The 14,381-nt window shown below is 36.0% G+C and overlaps 1 protein-coding gene across 8 annotated transcripts in view; it reads left to right on the forward strand.

Annotated features, from left to right (window-relative positions):
• Positions 1 to 14,381, forward strand: part of TTBK2 (tau tubulin kinase 2) — an 86,214-nt gene that overhangs the window by 60,444 nt on the left and 11,389 nt on the right. For 6 of the 8 annotated variants that reach the window (XM_027641806.1, XM_027641811.1, XM_027641810.1 and 3 more), the window contains one exon: positions 4,865 to 5,113. The exons of 1 other annotated variant lie outside the window; for it this stretch is intronic. In XM_027641806.1, coding sequence (XP_027497607.1) covers positions 4,865 to 5,113 — 249 coding nt within the window. Of the gene's footprint in view, positions 1 to 4,864; positions 5,114 to 6,045; positions 6,123 to 14,381 lie in introns of all 8 variants that reach the window. One more of the 8 variants, XR_003527457.1, reaches the window with a different exon arrangement.

Consider the following 14,381-nt stretch of genomic DNA (forward strand, 5'->3'; position numbering starts at 1 on the left):
TCTACCTGTGTGTCTGTCTACCTGTGTGTCTGTCTACCTGTGTGTCTATCTAGCTGTCTATCTGTCTGTCTAACTAAGGAAGCTCCTTATGCAGTGATTCCTAATCAGTGAGAGACATGCAAACATATATTTATTATATTTGCAATATATAAACATAAAATTACAATGAATATGTAAAATACTGTGCTACAATGTTTCATATGTTTCAAGAAAAGCCAAAGTGGTAGAAATGAAAGAAAGTTACTTGCTCTCACTATCATTTCTGTAGTATTTGCTTTTGGAATTCCCTTTGTTTTTTCTTGTTTCTTCTGAAATGACTTGTTGCCTTTCATAAAGTGTTACTACTTTTCACTTGTAAGATACTTTTGCAACTACTACTTTAGTCCCGAGTTTTCACTGACAGATTGCCTTGCTTCCATTGCATACTATTCTTTTTCTGTTTCTCCATCTTTTCTAAAGCATTCTCATTTGCACAGTTTGTGAACATTTATTTTTTTCTCCTTTGTCATTGTTTTTAAACGAAGATTTCTTTGTCTTTACTTAAGGAGGAAGGGAGATTAATTAAGTGATTGGAAATCAACTCTTGGTTTAATTTCTTCCCTTTTCTGAGTAGATACTGTGCCATCTATGATCTGAAGGTGAAGTCTTTCAAGCTCTCTTGAGCCAAGAAACCTCGCTATATTTTTTATTCACTTATCACCACTTTTTGCGAAAGTTACAGCCAGCTCATTAGAAAAAGAAACTTGTCACTAACTACTCATTTATTATAAGTGTGGAAATATCCTTTACAGGGAAAATGAACTACTCAATGTAGTTAACTACAGCTCCACACTAAAATTTTAACTACACCTAGGTTCTCATGGAAAATGCAAGATCATATCTTTCATGCAAGACTATATTTAGATATCATATTTTGAAGTATGTAGTTTATAGAGATTGATTTTGCATGATTGAAAATACAGAACTGTGTTAAAAACCAGAAGATTTCCAAGATTAAAATTGAAATCTTAGTTGTATGAAAGAGTTTTTGATGGGTTAGAAACTTCTAAAAGTGAAAAATTAATTTGGATTTTTCAGTTTTCAGCTGCTCAGTTCTTCTATTTTAATGTCAGTTTTAGAAAAACAGACAAAAAAGAGCAATACTTGGTCCTGTACAAAATACTAATTATCAAGTGTTTTTCTTTCGAAAGCCATTAAAAAAACCAGCTTGCACTATTCCACTTTAAACAAGCCTGGCTCTTTTTGGGGAAATAGCTGTTTTACTTAAAACTGAAAGTAGATGTGGTAAAAATATTACGTACTACACTACAGAGAATGGAAACTATCTTTATCTGGGAAGGAAGAACCTTCGGAATGTGGGAGCAGAAACAGTTGTAACCTAAGTTAATTAAGCGCAAGATGTATTACAATACTGGTTGAAGTAGAATTTGGGATGAGATTATATTTTAGTTTGGCTTTGCAAGCAGGTAAGGGATATTTGTCATGACCTCAAAAATGGGGGAAATTAATATGATTTATATTATCGTGGAAGGCCAAGTAGTGTTGTGAAGGCAGGATGAATGACAGGAAGGAACTTACTGTTTCAAAGGTGAATCATATGCAGTTGAAAAAATAAACTGAACTGGCAATAAAGAAAATAGAGATTATTTGGCTGATTTAGAAACTGGGAACAGAGTGTGTCTATGCAGTGCATCTATTCCAACTGTGATGTATTCCCCTTCATTAAGGATATGTAAATATTCCTTGAGATAGGTACTGGAACCTAGCTGTTCTTACAGGTGAGTGTCCTGATCACTTCACTGGGAGAAAGCGTATATATGCCTCTTCATACAGTAGTTCTCTCTGTTCAAGAGTCCTAGTGACCTTAGGGAGCTGTTTGGTAGAGTCCTTTTCCTTTTTCCTCAGAATATTTACCCACCTGAAACTGTTCTTTAAATATGATCCTTGTTTGTGCATCAGATGTTCTTGTTATTTAGTAATTTTTTCTAAGTAGCTGTTTCCCAACAATAAAAATAATAGGCAAGGTCATATTTTATTTTTCTGTTGATTTAATTATGTTGCATGAGTTACTAAGAATAGGCTTGGATCCAAGAATGTTAAGTTCAGAACCATAAATCAGATGATTTAAGTATTACTAAAAGGGGTTAAAAATAGATGTTTAAATTATAGTACTGTAATAATATAATTTTTGAAATAGTTCACTCATTTCAAACAGCTCAAAGTTCTATGACATGTCAGCATTCATGATCCTCATGTTTATGAATATACCTCCTATAAGGATTTCTAGTGACCTGCTTCACTATCACTTAGGAGAAAGCATGAGGAATTATGGTTTTTGAGCTTGTTCTGATAGGTTTGTTAAGTATGCAAGCATTTATTTCAGTGGTGAATGAATAAAATAGCTTTACTGTTGTATTTTTTTAATTTTTTCCTTTTTACTTTGATGATTCTTCTTTGTTCTTTGTTTCTTTCAGGGCTTTTTTGCTCACTGTTTAAGTAGTAAGTAATAGCATGGATGTTTCTGTATGAGAAACTAACGTTTTATATACTCACCCGTAATTTTATTTACTCCTGAAGGAAAGAAATTACTGGTCTGTAGTCCTTCCATTTGTAGCTAAATGTTCTTCCTGAAATTGTGTGTGTATGTGGACTTCCAGTAATTGTTGATAATATCACTTCTTACCTGTTTTACACAGCATTAGCATTCTATTAAGAATGTAAAGTTGTAGCAGTTAAAAAAGGAAACCCAAACTCAAAAAATAAGAGAGAAAAATGTGTAAGTTATTGGCTCAGGGCTGAGAAAGTTTCAGGCATAAAAAATTATAGCAAATTATGCTGTTATGGAAAAAAACCCCTGCAGGTAAGAGAAGTAATTTTCATGTTATCAGTCATGGTTTTCCAGTTCCAATACAGATTCTGTGTGCTATCAGCAAATACCAGTTTGATCTGGCTTAGTCATGGGCAGACAGTCATGTATCTCTTGAACTACTCGAAGCATGCTAAGGGTATATGTGCTGACTTTATGCTTTGATAATGGCTTTGTGTTGACTTTCGCTGCAGGAGAGACAGTATGTGATTTGCTGTAATATCTGCTGGTATGAAGTTAATTTGTCAAAAGAATGTGAACTGATCTAGACTAATGGTGAATTTATACTGGAGCAGCACTTTGCATCATACAGCTGTAGTTTTCTTTTCCTTGATCTGGTACTAAGAGCATAGAGTTGGACTTTGTGTTGTTGAACGATGGCTTCATTAATTTACTGTGTTTGTATTGAATTGCAAAGAACTCCATACAGTGCATGCACAAAACTTTGCAGCGTATATTTGTTAAGTAGATATTTCAGTCAATAAATAATAATGGATTTGAAGTAATTAAACATCTAATAGCTACTTCCATTTTCATCTCCAGTTTAAATTAAACAAGAGTTTACTCTGGTCACACTTACTTGACTACCGAAAATCATATATTTATATATGTGTGTATATATATATGTATATATGCGTGTGTCTGTGTTATAGAAGAGTGTTTACTGTGTGAATCTATTTATTTTTATTATTTAGAAATACTACTGAAATGGAAATTTTGTATCTTGAGGTACTATTGTGTTTTATCAAAAGCTTGTTCTTAAATTTTTATTTATTTCTGAGTTCTAAGTAGTTTAATTTTCGTATGCCTTCTAGCTTCAATTGCTGCTTTTATGAGACACTGGAAATACTTTCTTTTTGCCCACTTGCAAGTCAGATATGCATTATGGGAACTGAACCTTAGGGTTGACACAATTGAAAATACCTTTTCCTTAGGAACAGAAATGCTTGATAGGTATTCTTGGTTTCCAAAGAATGCAGGTTAGAATTGCAAGTACTGTGGTAGGAAACAAAAAGTCACCTTCATGAAACTTGCAGAAAGTTTCCGTATCTCTACTCTTCGAGGTTTTCTCTAAATGTAATGGGAACAAAGAGTTGCAAACTGTGTATAGCAATCTCATTTACAGGTATTTTCTCATTTACAGGTATTTAGATGTGTCACTATTAGATGTTTATTCTGTGCTGGAAAAGGTCTTGCAAAAAACCAGTTGATTTCAGAGTTGTCATCAGCAACCAATTTGAAAATGTAGTTTGTCTAAAATTATTTGTTTGGAACACTTGGACTTTACAGTTCCTATTCTTCTTTCTTTCCTTGTATCTAAATGCTTGAATAACGTAGTTCAAGATCAAGGAATTGTTCCTGGATTCTTGAGGCCAGTGTATCCTTCTAGTTTGATCTCGTATTTGGGAAATTTCATCAAAATAGTTTAGTATTAACTTTTCTGATTAGTCCTGTCAGGTCCAGTTCTTAATGTACGCTGCTGTGCTGTAGCTGTAAAGCCTGCAATGGGCGTATATGCTAAAAATATAGTAATCTCAGAGACACAGATGTCTTGTTGTGTGGATGTATTAAACATTTGCAAGGACCAGTCAACTATCAACTAATGTACACAGTGTCCTTGAAACTGACTGGGTTAGTTTATTAAATTTGCCCTAGATTGTTACTGACTCCTTATAATTGTTGCAACATTTGGACTCAATGAATCTGTGATTTTATTTGCCAACCTAAGGATTCTATGATTCTAAGATTCTAAGGCTGACTGAATGAAGAAGCCAGCTGGAGAAAGGATGCTCACTCTTGATTTTGATACTGGATTTTTGAAAACGGTTGGTGGAAAATGTGAAGATTAGTCTTAAGACACCTCTTAAATTATCAGCTTTCAGCCTCTGAGGGAGGTGTGAATACAGTTGTCTAAGAGATTTCATTTAGGCAAGCATAAACAAGACTTATTAAAACATTTTCAACCTTATTTTCTTCCCCGCCATGTTGTTCTCACAGCTCAACTCATGTCATATGCTGCATTTCTCCACTCCAAGAATTTCAAGTCCCATCCTCCGCACCATGAGCCCTATAGCCTATCTCTCCGTCCACTTGGACCCTCTGAAAGAGGCTGGTTTACCAAGGAGTCAATCAGCTGAGAGCCACTCCTCCTCTTCCTGCTCAACTGGTCGTAGGCAGCTTCCTGTCATTCCTTGTGGCAACAAGTTCCCCCCTGTCATTCGCATCTCAAAAGCACAACTTGAGCAGGTGAATAAGCCTCATCTTCATAAAAGTGACTGCATTGTAGCAGTCATCTGCAAAGTTTAACATTTTCTGTTGCTCTGCACAGTCTGATAGTAGGCATATGCTAATCATACTGCTATACACAACATCCTAGAAATATTTTGAAAGATCAAGTTGAGGAATAACAGTGAATCTTGTTCAGGAATAGAGTCAGGAATACTCTGTGAGGAAGATATATTGAGCCACTTAGAAGAGAGCAATATTTAAAGAGCTGTTAGTCAGGTTATGATCTGGAGCACGAAGCATCTCTGGATGTTCTGGAAGATAGATTCACTTCCTCAGAGGGATTTTCTCCTGAAAAAAGATAGGATTATAAATCTAGGAAATGAGATTTTTGCTTCTTTCAAAACTAAGATTAAAGTCTTTCTTTTAATGTGTTCCTATAATCAGTATCAGGTGATTTCTTAATTGGGAACACACACTGAAATTTGGACTACTCTAAATGATTTCAATGTGAGAAAAAAGATCTGGAGATAGTTGGATTGTTACTTTGGAAATTAACAAATAATGAATTGATCCACTGCTTGCAGTTTATAAAACAAAGATGGCAATTATCAGGGGTCATAGATAACAAAAAATGTCACTAGAGAAAGGGGACTTTTCATAGTTTTGTATTTCCAGTTTCATTTCTATATGAAAAAGATTGAGACTTGGAATCATAATTAAAGTTAACCGTAATTTGTGTATTAGTCACAAAAATACTGAGATTTGCTAAGGAGCATGAGCTTGCATTGTTGGGTAAAACAGTATGACATAGCATTAATGCATAAGACTAACATATCATCATCATTTTACCATTAATATTTCATTTTAATTATATTTTGTGTTGCCTTTTGTTTCCAATGTATTTTTCAATATAAATATTTCTATATTAAAGACTTTTTTTCTTTTTTCAGTGAAGAATGCACAGGAGTATTGATATTAAAAGTAATCCATCAACATTAGTTACTTTCAAAATTCCATAGGATCAGTGGTGAGTGATAACAAGGCAAACAAAGTAGCTAGTGTACTTATGTCAGCATTTTGTCTCTTAACTCAAAAAGCAGTGGGTTTTTTTGCTGCAACTCCTGACTGCTTTTTAGTTCAATATAAAGAAAATAGTTCTGTGCACGATGTATGGAAACAGATGAACAGTAGCTCCCCAGTGTTCATTATTGTGAACTTGATGGGATACCAAAATACCACAGTCTTTATGATGACTGTCATAATGAGTAGGAAAAAGGACTTAGAAGAAATCAACTCATTAAAAGTTAAGCTTCAGTATTTTTTGGGATTAGTTTGTGTCCCAGGATGCCAAATGACATTTTTTTTGCCTGTATATCTACAATTTAAGTTTTCCAATGAGAATCCATTGCAGGTATAATTAGCAAATGTACTAAACTGTGCACAATGCTCAGAGAAAATAAGTTGGTGCAGAGGGTCTTCTCTGGCTTCCTTAATACCCAAGAAATGAATACAGCTGCAATATTAATAGGGGATGCAAAGTGATGTACTTTTCTGTCATGTGACTGGTGTTGCTACTTAGTGGAATGAGCATATGTAGCATTCAGCATCTTCTTTCTTTTTACTGGGTAAGTCCACAACTGCTGTGTTCTTTTATGAGCTGCGATTTTGGAAGTCCTAACTCTGTTTAGAATTTAACTTCCAGTTTTTCATTTGCTATGGAAACTACAAGCATGTGATTGTATAGTTCATTCCAACATTGAAAGCCGTGTATACTTTGTGGCTCACTGAAGAACTCAAAAACTTTTGCAAGTCCTTCTCTTTTTGATCAGTAATGTTAGGTACTAGGAAGTTAGGAGTTCTTCAGCATGAAAGATGAATATGCATTTTAATAATCAAAGCTTTTCTCCAATTCAATATTAAAAAGATTTCTAATGTCATTCTGTATAAGTGTTTGGTACTGAATTTATTGTCATATATTTCCTGCTGTCTGCAATTTCGTTCAGCATTCATAACTAATGAATTACAGAGGTAAGCGATCTGTGCTGTTGAATTTAATTTCATGTATTAAAAGTAAGAAATTATAGATTTGTTTCTAAAATCAAGTAAAGAGATTTTCTTTCCAGATTTTTAATGAATGAGGACTTAGGAACTCTAACCCATCTTCCTCTACTTTGATGTCAGATAGAGGAGGTATTGAAATTTCTGTATATTCTCTGCTCACTAGTGCAGAGAGGGTTTAGGATGTAGGTCTATATTTATTTTTCGATAGAGAACTCCTCTCTTGCCATACATATATTATGGAAGGCAATCAGAGTGTTTTGCTTCAGCTCTCCTTAGTTATTCAACTTACAGCATACAGAAAGGAGTATGGCAGCATTACAGCTGACTGAAAACCAGAGAGAATTATTTGACTAGAATCCGATGAGTATGTCCAGAATGATATTAGCATCCTTTTCATCTATAACATGGTCAAATTGTACAGCAGATTCTCTTGAAACATAATCTTTTTCTTTCTTTCTGTGAATTTTTCAGCCAGGTTAGTCTCTGAACTCTGCTCATTAGAGGGCTGTTTAGAGTGTTGTTTGAGGCCAGCAGTAAAGGTGATGCAAGTACAGCAAGTACTGGCCAGGGCTGCTTAAGTACACATAATGCTAAATGTGTAACTGTATCTTGAGAAACCATCAAAATCAGTGACCTCAGATTTTGATATTTATGGTTTCACAGCTCTGGTTCTACAGGAAGATAGAGAACACCTCTTCTAGCCAAGGGAGCCATGCAGGATACTTCTAAACTGGCTACCCTGTAATACGATTCAGCCCTTAACAAAGGTGGATTCCAGTTTTGTCTGTCATTCAAACATGTTTTCTTTTTTCAGTGTGCTTAATGAGACATGTACAAGGGGACTAATTTTAATCTAATGATTTTGCAGTTATTCAGTGTGTTAGAGGAGCATAATCTCTGTCTCAGATTGAGCAATTTGAATTAGTTGGCACTTATATAAATGTTTTCTTTTCTCTCGAATTTGTACCTTGTTGAAACATTAAAAAAAAGTATTTTTAGTTATATTATTGGTTACAAAATGCTCTGAAATCTTCCCACACAAGATGTTATGGAAATGCAAACCATCACACTCATATTCATATCCAAAATGTGAAATAGTATACTAATCTGCGTTGAAAAATTTGCCCTGATTTTTAAGCATCTCACTGGAATTCAGGGACCTGTGGAAGAATAAGGTAAGGCTTCTTGACACATTCAAGGGGTATTTAGAGAAAGAAAGCATATTGGATGTTTCAGGTTTATGAGCCTGATAGTAAATGTTGTAAGTTTTGCCTTTTTTTTATGAACAAACTTTAGCAGGTTTCAGTAGTCTGTGATAGCAAAAGAATGAACATTTACATTGGTTTTCACATTTAACAATCCCTTTTAGAACCACAAATAAACAAACAAAACCCCAAAGATGCTCCTATCTTGTTACAGTGTTCTTTTATAATTATAAACTTGTCAGTGGCATTAGCTTGCAGGTGTCATGTGTGTTAAGATTGCCTTCGAACTCAGCTAGTTAGCACTCTGGTTTAGCATTTAAAATATCAGGAATGGATATACTTGTCCAATTTAATTTTTAAGACATGGTACATTATCAAATAGATGTGCCCTGGAAGGAAATGAGAGAAAAGGTTTTCTCTGTTCAGGGAGTCTGTGTTTTTACTGCTGCCATGGTTAAAGCCACGGTTTGTAGCAAAAGGGTTCTAAATTCAGGTTTTACAGAATTCTTATGCCTCCTGTTCCCTATCCTGATAGAAACTATATTAAGTCAGCATGAGGTGTAAGTTAGGTTCTTCCCAGGAGGCTGCTACCATCGTGGTAGATATAAAAAAAATCTTCATATATTACTTCTCTTTAGTCTAGGATGAGGGCCTGCCACATGTGAAAATTTTAACAAAAGAAGTTTAACTGGAGACTACCAGTTACTACAAATGCCTGCAATGCTTGCAGTACCATATATGTGGGTCTCTTGAAAGGGATTCAGTATCAAAGCTTACAATCATCTCTAGTCTGATGTTCCTTAACACTATCTCTTACAGCCATATATTTCTCCTGTTTATCCTGATATTAGTCTATTTGTAGAAATAGCCCATGTACTTTAGTAAATATATAATTAATTATATTTAACTTTTTCCCTGCTGTGAATTTAATCTGGAAATGGATTGTAAGGGATACAAAAGATTAACTCTAAAAAGTCAGTAGGAATGATAGTAGTAGGTAGGGAAGATATTGAAAAGCAGGAGGTCTGTTCTGAACAGTAAGCTAAGTGAACTGTCTTCCGAGATGTAAGCACAGTAGTGTTTCACTCATGTGAGAGTGATACTGTCATTAAATTACAGGACAGTGTGCTAATATACCCTTTATTTTTTCATACAAACTGCAGTTCAAATTTCTTTGTAGAGATGTAAAGTTGTGCAAGGAAATAGAAATTAAGTGACATAAGTAAATTAAAACTCATGAAGTATGAGGAGGAAGCTGGTGAACTGGAAAGATTCAGGGAGGTATTTTTGTTTGGTATTGCCAAAGTTGCAGACTCATACTAACCTTGGTCATACTCCTGGTAGGCAATAGAGTTTAACCATAGATGAAAAAGAAGCAGGGAAAGGAAAAAAGATATGTGAGGTTTGTTCCCCTCGATACACAAGCTTTAGTAAGGTAGGAAAGATGTTCTGAAAAGTAAACTGGTCAGGAAAAGTGTCTTCAGAATGCCAAGTGATATGATGATGGTTTATTAATGTGAGAAATTACAAATAATGAAAGGATTAGCAGAACAATGAATCTCCACACCATGTCTCTAAGAGGCCTGAAGTCCTGACAGCACTTGACATGCATGTAGAAGTACCCAGACATCATGAGTGGAGGGAAGAAACTATTGCTGAAAGGTCGGATGATTACTTGCTGATATTGTACAATAATCCATATTCACACCTTTAAATCTTTCAGACTTAGCAACTTTGCAGACCTAAACTCAGTATTTCATTCCTCTGCAATTCGCTTCAGACATACACAGAGGCATTCATGCAGGTGTATCCCTTGCTTTTGCAGCCTGTCAAAGTTTTAAAAGGAGGCAAGTTTATCAGATGTCATAAAGGATGTCTGAGAGGTATTTGTTGTTTTGTTCTTTTTCCATCTTAACATCCTCCTCGCTGTCCTGTAAAGTTTCTTGAAGAAAATGCAGTATAATTTCTCAGCTCAGTTCAATGTGAATTTGAGAAAACAGAAAGGAATTAAGAAACAATTTAGGGAAGACCAAAAGATTCAAGAGTGTGGTGGTAATAGTTTCATTCAAATATTCTGAAGTGAAAGGAGAACCTCAAATTCATTGTTCCACATGTTGTCTCAGCCATTTTCAGTCATCTGTTGTATCACATAACTCCTGTTGAAATATGAGAATTACAATAATAGGTGTTATAAACTACCATAGTGAGCTGAGAGGTAGTATTTTAAAGTGACTTCCCCACATCTTTCTTCTTAGATGAATTGTAATCTTTTGTTCCTTGGGTTCAGTGTTTTACATAATTGACATGATTAACCATAGTGATCTCATAGGATAAGATTGTGTTTAGTGGCAGAAGAAAAGAAAGTATGAGGATCATTTATGATCGTGATGGGTTTTTAAATTTTACGTATTAGTCCATGTATTATTTGTTTTGTAGTTAGGTATGTATGAACAACCCTGAGATTTCTGTCTTCTTGACTTAGACTAAATTATTATTTAAATTGTTGGATTTTGCATGTGTCAGGATTAACTCTCCTCAGACCCTTGTCATTCAAGTTTTCACAAAAAGAGAGTGATAAGACTATTTATGGGATAATTAAGGCAATGGGATTATTTACTTTAGTTTTAAATTGTTTTAAGGAATTCAAATCTTCTTCCAGTCTTCACTGTGTATTGTGAATCATGAAGTTATCTGTAGTGGCCAGCCTTGCGAATAAATGATGCTTTACCCAAAGAAATCTTAAAAGACACATTAGGAGGATCATCTACAAGCTTCTTCCATTTCTTCAATAATTGACTATTACATCCAAACTCTTTCAAATGAAAGCCTTTGGATCGCTACCCATGGCAGGGGAATTGGAACTAGAGGATCTTTAAGATCCCTTCAACCTCATCTATGATTTAACAGGGTTCAGTTCTGTACAAGTTCTGTTTTCTCATACAGATTCACAGATTTTTAAAAATTGGCATTGTTCTTTTGTTTATCTCTTAAAGATGCTCCTGAAGTTCTAGCAACCCCTGCATGAAAGGGACTTCTGCATGGTTACTAATTTAGAGTTCTTGCACATATGGCTGAAATGTCAAGCCTAACAGGGATATAATCTAATTCTTGGGCTTTGAGAAGGTTAATAAGGGGTTTATTGGCCATTTGAGAAAACAAACTTATTTGTTACTGAACACAAATCAAGAAAGTGATACATGTGTTCAAAAAGCCATTTCTGAAAGTATGAATTACTTAGTAGTACTGGATCTTTATTAATAGTCATTTGGTATCCTTTTCTCCATTTGTTCAGTGTTTTATGTTCACAAATAGTTCCTGCCGGTTTGACTGTGGGTGGTTCAACAAGCCCACTCCCCTTTTTCTAGGGTGTAAGTGTTTAATCTGTCTGGCCAAGATGCACCTGAAAGACCAGAAAATTCTCTCTCCAGATGTGGCAAATGATATGAAGTGTGTTGGCAAATGTAAATAAATTTCAGATCAGAACTGGTTTTTCCTAACCAAGAATTGACATGAGAGAGGTATCACTAGGAAGAGAGAATTTTCATGTGACATATTTGATCAAAGGAGGATTCAAATGCAATTGCAGCCCTTCTGGAAATGTACCAAGAAGATAAATATCCTCCTGAAAGCAAATACCTAAGGTTGTCTTACCTCTGTAAGTTCAGAGGACACCAGAACTGTTCTATTCTAAGAGAAGTCATCCTTCTTCAGGTATGTGGAAGACAACTCTGATGTTTTAATCCTGAGTTCTTTGAACTGACAACTAGACTAGCTTGTTGAATGAAAAGTTTGGAAAAGGAAATATTTTACATTTCCTTACTTTTGAGATGCATCTGCAGCCCTGGAGAACAAGATATCGAAACAAGCTAAAGACAGAGCTTAATGGACAGCAAAGGCCCAAGTGATCTCTCCAAAATCTGAACCTGTTATTCCAAGGACAATATTGCGTTAAAATTTCCTGAAGCCACTTTTACCCAGCTTTTAGATCACAATTTCTGAGAGAGCTGATGATTTTTGTCTGACAGGCCAAGATAACTTCCTCTGCCGTATGAAAGTAAGTCATTCAGTGTAAGATGAGTCCTTCATCTTGGAGATGTGTTATCTTAGAGCAACTGCCTACAGATGTATGGATACCTATGGAACACTTGCCCTGTTTTCTGGACCTTTTTTCTTGGGGGTTTTTTTCTTCGGTTTTATCTGTTTGCAGAGTTCTTGCTAAACTATTTTTGTTTCATGCTCAAGATTTAGGTACTAAATGACCTAATAATGGAAAGGTGCTTTGAAAAACAAATTCTACTTCCTCTGTTTTTTCTGTAGCTGAACTGATGTTCTTGGATTCTTTCAAAAGAAAGCTTTTGAAGTAAGAAAGCCTTCTCAAACTCAAAAGTGTTTCTTTCAGAGGAAAGAACCTGGACTGAGAATACGAGATGAGGAGGACTGTTTTGCCAAAACGAAGTAACTGCAGATTGTTTCTTAATGTACCATTTTAATTCAGCAAACATGGATGACTGTATTGGCCCAAACTTGCAAAGAAATCATCAGAGAGACAAAAAGTAGACTCTTGCTGCAGTTCTCAATGGGGTTTTTTTGGGTTTGGTTTGGGGTCCTGCCCTCCATTTCTATCAGTCTCAACTTGGGGCCACAAACACCTTAGGGAAACAGGTATTCAGTTATCTTACAGTTCTACTCTTTTTTTTCTTTTTTCCCCTCCCTGGTGAAAAATACAACTTCCTGTAGCCTAACAGCTAATCATTCCAAATTTCTCAAAAATATGATTCCCCATTTTTCAGTTAGGGTCCAAAAACTGCATTAGATGAATTGGAGAGGTTTGGAATACATTATATGGTATAGAAGTAATTTCTTTAACAGAAATAATTATCCTCTCTTTAATTGAGCTTTATGCCTGTGATTCACGTTTCATGTTTTCTTCTAATGCGCTGTTATAATATCTATTCAATATTTGTGTTTGATTGTGGTAAATATGCACCTATAATGATGGAAATTTTGTTATATAGAAATACAGAGAAAATGCAAAAATCCCACAGAAATCAGTATGAGTGTCGATGAAGCTATTATACACTCATGGGAGATCTGAGGATATCTCCTTCACTGTCAGTTCTCATTTCTTATTTTGGAGAGTTGTTCTGTATTTGTAAACGTTGAGTACACAGTATAAATTGTTATGCACCCACCAAAGTTGCCCTGTCACTTTCCTCTGCAACTGGACAGGAGAGAGGAATATAAGGGTTCATGGTTTGAGGTAAGGTCCAGGAGAGATCACTCACCAAATACCATCACGGGCAAAACAGACTCGAAATGGGGATATTAATTGAATGTATTACTGACAGAATCAGAGCAGGATAATGAGAAATAAAATAAATCTTAAAAACACCTTCCTGTCACCCCTCCTTCCTTCCCGGGCTCTGCCTCCTGCCCCCCCCGTGGTGCAGGGAGGTGGGGAATGGGGGTTATGGTCAGTTCATCACAGGTTGTTCCTGCTGCTGCTCAGGGAGAAGAGTCCTTCTCCTGTTCCAGCATGGGGTCCCTCCCATGGGAGACAGTCCTTCATGAACTTCTCTAACCTGAGTCCATCCCACAGGCAACAGTTCTCCATTAACTGCTCCAGTGTGGATCACTCTTCCATGGGATGCAGTCCTTCAGGCACAGCCTGCTCTAATGTGTGTCTCCCACAGGGTCACGAGTCCTATCAGGAAAACCTTCTCCATCATGAGAAATTTCCTTCTCCGGCGCGGGTCTCCTCCAGGGACTGTGGGTGGATCTCTGTATCTCTGTGATCCCCCATGGGCTGCAGGGACACAGCTGCTCCACCATGGGCTGTACCACAGGCTGCAGGGGAACCTCAGCTCCAGTGCCTGGAGCACCTCCTGCCCCTCCGTCTTCGCTGACCTTGGTGTATACTTTGTTGTTCCTATGTTCTCACTCTGCTCTTCTCTGGTTGCAAATCTGCACAATAACTTTTTTTTCTTCTTAAATATATTATCACAGAGGTGTTACCACCA

Source organism: Corapipo altera, unplaced genomic scaffold (assembly GCF_003945725.1).
Source record: "Corapipo altera isolate COAL_440 unplaced genomic scaffold, ASM394572v1 23b, whole genome shotgun sequence".
NCBI classification, from domain to species: domain Eukaryota; kingdom Metazoa; phylum Chordata; class Aves; order Passeriformes; family Pipridae; genus Corapipo; species Corapipo altera.